General features: G+C 46.9%; 1 protein-coding gene across 1 annotated transcript; it reads right to left on the reverse strand.

Moving 5' to 3' along the window:
* Positions 1-5,078, reverse strand: HSPA5 (heat shock protein family A (Hsp70) member 5). The gene is given in 9 exon segments (NM_001286892.1): positions 1-886; positions 1,827-1,994; positions 2,213-2,450; positions 2,778-3,168; positions 3,248-3,360; positions 3,693-3,830; positions 4,372-4,603; positions 4,691-4,824; positions 5,027-5,078. Coding segments are annotated over 9 exon segments (1,980 nt in total). The 5' UTR covers positions 5,033-5,078; the 3' UTR covers positions 1-326.
* Positions 5,079-8,432: the final 3,354 nt, after the last annotated feature.

The raw sequence follows: 8,432 nt of genomic DNA on the forward strand, positions 1-8,432 counted from the left end.
TCCAGTGTAAATAACAAATTTATTGTGGTCACTTAGGTAGAAAAAAATTCTACACAGAAGTCACATGACCTGTTTTCAACATGAACACTTCTAAACCCCAGTTCATTTTATAGTCCCACCCTACTACCCACCCTTTCCCTCCCCCCCCCCCCCCCCCCCCCAGACATCAAGCAACTGCTAATGAAAAGCAGTAAACAGCCACTTTGGGCTAACATTTCCACCTCCACACAGAGTGAAGATTCCAATTACATTCCAGATTAGAGTTCAATATTATCTTAAGAGTTCGAGTGTCCAGTATTTACAATGCAACATTCAGAGATCAAAATTTACAATTCATCCTTTTCTCCTGCTTCCTCTTCACCCGGAGGAGGGCCTGCACTTCCATAAAGCTTACTAACAATTGGCTGGACAACTTCCTCCAGCTCCTTCTTTTTAGCTTTGAAGTCTTCAATTTCAGCATCTTGGTGGCTTTCAAGCCATTCAATCTTTTCCTCTACTGCCTTCTCTATTGTTTCCTTGTCTTCAGGTGAGAGTTTGCCACCCAGTTTCTCTTTATCCCCAATCTGATTCTTCAATGAATAAGCATAGCTTTCCAACTCATTTCTGGTATCAATACGTTCTTTAAGCTTTTTATCTTCCTCTGCAAACTTCTCAGCATCATTAACCATTCTCTCAATCTCCTCTGGTGTTAGGCGGTTCTGGTCATTGGTAATTGTGATCTTGTTTTTATTTCCAGTGCCCTTGTCTTCTGCTGTAACACGGAGGATTCCATTCACATCTATCTCAAAGGTAACTTCAATCTGTGGGACACCACGAGGAGCAGGAGGGATTCCAGTCAAGTCAAAAGTACCCAGGAGATGGTTGTCCTTGGTGAGAGGACGTTCACCTATAGAGGAAAGATTATTTTAGTTTGGGAACAAGCACAAACATGACCTGAGGAAAGGTTGAAAGAACTGGGCTTGTCAAGTATCTAAAAGGGTGTTAAAACAAGGAAGGAAAAAATCTTTGGCCCTCTGATAGGACATGAAGAAATGGGCTTCAATTGCAGCAAGGGAGGTTTTTAGGTTGGATGATAGGAAAAACTTACTCTGTGGTTAAACACTGCACAATCTCCCTAGCAATGTACTGCAATCTCCATTACTGGGGATAGTTAATGCAGGTTGGATAAACATCTGTCAGGGATGATCTAGGCAGTGCCTGGTCCTGCCATGAAGGTAGGGGACTGGATTTGATCTCTGTGGTCCCTTTGCAGTTCTAGCATTTGATGATTCTAAAGGGTGGCATAACATATGGTTTGACATTGTTAGGATAAGACTGAACCTCTGTCTTGTTTCACTAAGGGATCTGAAAGCCAGCCAAAGTTTGGAGGCACTTGAATAGTTGTTGAAGCTAGATGGCCTAATTAAAAGAAAGTGTTCCATTATGGCTTTTAGCTGTCTACAGTAGTGCATTCCTTTGCCTGCAACAAAGGGGAATAACTTGAGCTATCCGTGTTTGCAGTAAAAACCTTTGCCCTGCCATAGAGAGGATTTGGACTTCTCCCTCCAAAGACCACAAGATTAGAGCCCTCATTGGAAGGGAGGGGAACACGGGACAAATCTAGTCGTTACTAGAACACTAATATTGTTCAAGACCTTACAAGTAGCCTTGAGTTTACCAAGTTATCTTAATTTAAAAAGTTGATTCTCCATAAGAGCTATGAGAATTCTGGTACGACCTTTAATTTTGAGATGGTCATTTGTTGCTCCTAGTCTAAGGCTTTACAAAAAGTTAAACACAAATTCTACAGGATACATCCTATTTTAATTCTGTGATACAAGACTTACCCTCATAGACCTTGATTGTTACAGTTGGCTGGTTATCAGATGCTGTTGAGAAAATCTGTGATTTCTTGGTGGGGACAACAGTATTTCTTGGAATGAGCTTGGTCATAACACCCCCAACAGTTTCAATGCCAAGTGTCAAAGGACACACATCAAGCAGCACCAGATCACCTAAAAAGCAAGACATTTTTCTAGCTTTACTCATTCGGTTATGATGGTGTTATGCTAGATTACATGGGCCAATGGTTACCATACCTTTCCTTATCAAGGGATGGTAAGTATTGTTCCTAGTGTGGCAATGCTAACGAGAATGGGAGCTTTCAAGAAACTGCTCCAGAACTAACAGTAAAATGTAAACATTGTGTATTGCTAGTTTAGTCTGCACATACCAGTATCTTGGTCACCCGAAAGGACACCAGCCTGAACAGCAGCTCCATAAGCTACAGCCTCATCTGGATTGATGCCACGAGAAGGCTCTTTGCCATTGAAGAACTCTTTAACAAGCTGTTGTATCTTGGGGATTCGAGTAGAGCCACCCACAAGCACAATCTCATCAATGTCTGATTTCTTCAGGTCAGAATCTTCTAGAACTTTCTGCACAGGCTTCATAGTGGAACGGAACAGATCCTAAAATGCAAATAAGTTACAATAGTAAAGATATGGCATTGTTTCTCCTCTCTGCTGGAGAAATACAGCTGAATAAGCGACCATGAGTAAGCTAAACAAATCTGGCTGGAGTGAGTATGCCATTTTACCATGTGACCACAGGCAAGTCTTGTGCCTTAGTATGTCCTCCTCTAACTATCATATGCACTGACATAGTTATTGCTTCACAGCAAAGTTTAGTTTTGTCCATTTAGTGCAGTATAAGCAATAATTGAACATAAACATCCAAGTAACAGTAAACCATTGACTGGCTGCAAAACAATTCTAACACTAGCTTCAAATACTTACCATATTCAGTTCTTCAAACTTTGCCCTGGTCAAGGTCTCCGAGAAGTCCTCTCCTTCAAAGAAGGACTCTATTTCAATTCTAGCCTGATGCTGAGAGGACAGAGCTCGCTTTGCTTTCTCCACTTCCCGACGTAGCTTCTGTACAGATCTGTTGTCCTTCCTAACATCTTTACCCGTTTTCTTCTTGTACAGCTTGATGAAGTGTTCCATAACACGTTGGTCAAAGTCCTCTCCACCCAAGTGAGTATCTCCATTTGTAGCCACAACTTCAAAGACACCATTATCAATGGTGAGAAGGGAAACATCGAAGGTTCCACCGCCTAGATCAAATACAAGGATGTTTTTCTCGCCCTCCCGCTTATCCAGGCCATAGGCAATGGCAGCAGCAGTACTGTATAGAAAAAATAGTAGTTAGAGAACTCACGTGGCCTAGTACAAGACATTTGCAGAACAGTTGGAAAGCTACTTACGGTTCATTGATTATTCTCATGACATTCAATCCTGCAATAGTACCAGCATCCTTTGTAGCTTGACGCTGAGCATCATTGAAGTAAGCTGGGACAGTGACAACAGCATGGGTAACCTAGAGGAGGAGGATTAAATTAACTCAATTTCAATCAGCAACAAAAAAGAAATGAAAATTTGTGACTTCCAATTTAAAAAAGTGATTGTCACTGCCTTGAAAATGCAGTCTCACTTTCCAAGGGAAGGAGAACTTCCTTTAATGCTATGATTTAAGGAAAGCTCGCTGGGGCCTGTCCCAACACTCATCCATCATTTCTGCAAATGCTCCCAGCCAAACTGGACACAAATTAAGAGTCAAACTAGTCTCCATATTAGATTTTCACCTATCACTTCATTCCAGAAAGCTGCTACTGCTATAAGATGTCAGTGAGCCATTTGTTATGTACCTACCTTCTTTCCTAAATAGGCCTCAGCAGTTTCCTTCATCTTTGTCAAAACCATAGCAGAAATTTCTTCTGGAGCAAAAGTCTTCATCTGTCCACCACCAACATCAACTTGAATATATGGCTTGGTTTTCTTTTCAATCACCTATCGAATATACAGTTATGATCAGAACATGAATATTTGAGTAAAAATGTAAATTTCTAATAGCTAGAAGTGTCTTTTAATGAAGAGAACTGAAGCCTGAACAATGGTCATAAAGGCCATGAAAGGAGCTAATATTACTAGAGAGAACCATCAGACCCCCATCAATATCAAATGCTCATTCCATTTTGACTCAAAGCAAAATAGAGCCCATGAACTACTCCAGTTAAGGGAAAATTAAAATACTGAATGGCACTAATGTAACATCGTGACACCCTCCCCCCAACCCTTTAGTAAAAAGAGAGAGTGCTAGCCAGAAACTAATGATTTTTGGATGTGCCCATGATCCCATCTACATGTTTTATTAGTCTATAAAGTGCTACCAGACCATTTGTTGCTTTTTTCAAGAGAATTCAGTTTGGCTAGCAAGGGAAGAGACAATGAAATGTTAAGTCACCTATGTGAGCAGCTATTAGACCCCAGCCTGCACCTGTGACCCAGCAGCACATAATCACCCCCAGCCTAACCCTGGCATCTCCCAGACCTTGAAGGGCAGGTACTTGATGTCCTGCTGGACCGAGGGGTCGTTCCAGGTGCGGCCGATGAGGCGCTTGGCGTCGAACACGGTGTTCTCGGGGTTGGAGGTGAGCTGGTTCTTGGCCGCATCCCCGATGAGCCGCTCGCCCTCGGGCGTGAAGGCCACGTAGCTGGGGGTGATGCGGTTGCCCTGGTCGTTGGCGATGATCTCCACACGCCCGTTCTTGAACACGCCGACGCTGCGGGAGACACGAGGCCGCGTCAGGCGGGCCCCTCGGCTGGGGGGGGGGGGCTGAGGGGAGTGGGGGAAGGGCCGCGCTACGCACCACGAGTACGTGGTCCCCAGGTCGATGCCAACCACGGTGCCCACGTCCTCCTTCTTCTCGTCCTCCTCGGCGCGCGCGCCGCCCAGCAGCAGCGCCAGCAGCGCCCACCTCACGCCCTGCGCCAGCCCGCGGACCTGCGGGAGCAGAGCGGCTCAGCCGGGCCCGGACCCACCGCGGAGCCCCCCCTCCCGGCTCCTCAGCCGGGCCCGGACCCACCGCGGAGCCCCCCCCCCCGGCTCCTCAGCGCGGGCCTAGGCCCCGAGCCCCCCGGTTCCTCAGCGCGGGCCCAGGCCCAGGCCCGAGCCCGCGCACTAGGCCTCGCGCCCCCCCACTCACCGCCATCGCGCCTCACAAATCCGCTCGGCTCTCTACGCTCGCTGTTCTAGCCAGGCCGCCGCGGCCTCGCGCCCTTATATACGCTCCCTGGCTGCTTCGTGTAGGCCAGCGATTGGTGGCGGGACCCGCGCTGGAACCTGTCCATTGGCGGGCGCCGGCTAAGCTGGCCGCTCTCGATTGGCGGCGGTCGGCCTCTCCGCAGTGACGTCCGGCGTCGCGCCCCTCCGCCACCGTTCCATTGGGCCGCGACACGGCGCCAGCGGACCAATCCGCGCCCGAAGGGACAGCCAAGCGGAGTGAGCCCATTGGCTGTCAGCGGTGGTGACGCCGGGGAAGAGAGGGCAGGGCTGGTCCTTTCTGGAAGTTTCTATGGTTACCAGCCCCTGGGGAAGGAGGGGGCGAGGGGTTGCCAGGGGAGACAAAGGAGCCAACAGTCCTGGCCCCACTGCCACAGAGGGAGGGGCCGAGGCCACCAGGCGCCTGGGGACACGTCTCATGCCGGGCCTCGAGGACGGGGCCACGTCCCACGGCAGAGCTCACGGGCATGGAGACTGGGACCTCCCCACGTGGGGCCTCAAGGACGGCGCCCGATCCCACGGCGAAGCTCACGGGCATGGAGACTGGGACCTCCTCACGTGGGGCCTCGATGTCGGGGCCACATCCCACGGCAGAGCTTACGGCGGGCATGGAGACTGGGACCTCCTCACGTGGGGCCTCGAGGACGGCGCCCGATCCCACGGCAAAGCTCACGGGCATGGAGACTGGGACCTCCTCACGTGGGGCCTCGATGTCGGGGCCACATCCCACGGCAGAGCTTACGGCGGGCAAGGAGACTGGGACCTCCCCACGTGGGGCCTCGAGGACAGGGCCACATACCACGGCAGAGCTCACGGCGGGCATGGAGACTGGACCTCCCCACGTGGGGCCTCGAGGACGGTGCCCGATCCCACGGCAAAGCTCACGGGCATGGAGACTGGGACCTCCTCACGTGGGGCCTCGATGTCGGGGCCACATCCCACGGCAGAGCTTACGGCGGGCATGGAGACTGGGACCTCCCCACGTGGGGCCTCGAGGACAGGGCCACATACCACGGCAGAGCTCACGGCGGGCATGGAGACTGGACCTCCCCACGTGGGGCCTCGATCTCAGGGCCACATCCCACGGCAGAGCTCACGGGCATGGAGACTGGACCTCCCCACGTGGGGCCTCGAGGACAGCGCCCGATCCCATGGCAAAGATCACGGCGGGCATGGAGACTGACCTCTGCACATGGGATCTTGAGGACAGCACTACATCCCACGGCAGAGCTCATGGTGGGCCATAGAGCCTGGGACCTTGCTACACAGCCGCTTATGCCAGTGCAAGGTCCAGCCTGACTCTTCCCACGTGAGGTCTTGAGGACGGCACTATATCCCATGGCAGATGTCATGGTGGGCAGAGGAGACTGACCTCCCCACATGACAGCCTCTGTGGTGCAGGGGATGGCCTGACACTCTTTACTTGGGGCCTTGAGAATGGTGTGACATCCTGCATAAAGGCCATGAGTGGATGACAGTCTTCCGTGGAGGCCATGACAAGAAGCCCAACAAGAAAGGCCCACCAGAGCAATATGACTGCCTGAGTGGAAGCTAAGATGGGTTGAAATGATCCCTCATGCTGGGGACATGATGTCACAACACAAATCCTATTATCTATCCATAGATACCAAGATGAAAACTCTTCAGTGTGTCATTGTGTCATCTGCACTGTACACTGGCATATAGTAAAAGAAACCCTTTAATTTCCATGTAAAACTGCCTTAAAAATTAAGGTGGAATAAATAGACATTTACTCTAAATTAGGCCTCTGAAAACTACTTGTTATTCAAAAATAAGACTGGATCTGGGATAAAATGTGGAAAATACAATATTCATTAACTTGTCAAGAGCTGGGTTTTAATTCTCAGCCTTAGGTCTGTCTAAACAGAAAAAAAGAGGTTTTTTGCTGATATAATTACACTCTTTGGGTTTTTGCTGCCCCATTCAAATTGGAAAATGAGTGGCTCTTCCTTTTGGGTTTGGCACTTTGTAGGCTTCATGATTGAGTCACAATGGCCTGTAATTGCACCACTACATCCTGACACAAATATCATTCACTGCCTCAAATTACATCAGCCTCAAGATATATCTCAGGATAGGTGGAAGTTCTAAAATAATCTTTCTATACGTTTAACTTCTCTAAATTACCAATACGGTATATGAAATGGTTTGTCCTCCTATCTAATCTATCTATGTAGCTAAACTTTAAAAAAATAACCTTCAGGCAAAATCTATGTCTGGGATGTTTCAGATGAAAGAGGAAAGTTTTTGGGAAGTTACAAGTGACAAAACAAAAGGCTAGAATAAAAGCTTATGCAACCTGAAACCTAATTTATAAGAAGTTTCAGGTATTGCACATGCTTCTCAAGTTCTACCAATTTTGGCAGTTTTACAATTACATTTTTTGATATTTTGTCTTTTCTCTGTAGCTATGTAAAGACCCAAGCAAACAATGCCTGAGCAAGTTTCATTCTAGAATAATCAAACTGTTGACTTGTGAGGAGACAAACCTTTCAAAGGAGCTCGACTTAGACTTGTAAATAAAAACCTATTTTTTCCATTTATCTTTCTCTTCATAAATTCTTTACATAGACACTGAACATTCTCTTTCTGTATCACTCACTCAACCAAAAATTCCAAAATACATACTAAAGAAGCTTTCCCCACAAGTTGAAAAAGAGAAGGATTATTACATTTTTTTAAAAGTCCCTGGGAAGCACTCACAGTGCAGAAAGCCGTATAAGTATATATGCAAATAGATAAGATTTAGACAAATAGAATGTACAGTGTTTAAAACATAATATATCAAGCCTGGTTATTGTATAAGCTGTTCTCTGTTTAAGTGAACAACTTTCTTCACCATTAAGTGAACTACCCTGATTCAAACAGTACCAGGAGATCATCAGGAGAGACAAAAGAGGCCAGAACTACAGAATGCTATGCTGTCCCTACAGGTGTGTGTCTGATATTTTTATTCCTCCACTCAACTTTTTCACATACTTTCTTTTAACTTTTATATTAGACAGTCTTTCACTTTGAAGGTTATGGTAATTTATATATATACTCTTGATTTTTTTCTTTCTTTGCCATTATGTCTATTTTGTGTCAACACATTGTTATTTAATTTCCTTCTTTTAAAGGATCTTAAGTTACTTATTCAAATTTCTGCGCTTAATTTTCCAAGAGGACTCTCTCCTGGTATATAATACCTATGCTTCCTGGGAGTTGGATGTAATCTGGGTACTTTATTTCTCCTTGGCAAAACTTGTGTATACAAGGGGAATGTTTTTCTCTTTTAGTTCAGAACTTATATTTATTGATGTTTGGGT

This window comes from Pelodiscus sinensis, chromosome 22, assembly GCF_049634645.1.
Source record: "Pelodiscus sinensis isolate JC-2024 chromosome 22, ASM4963464v1, whole genome shotgun sequence".
Taxonomy (NCBI): Eukaryota; Metazoa; Chordata; order Testudines; family Trionychidae; genus Pelodiscus; species Pelodiscus sinensis.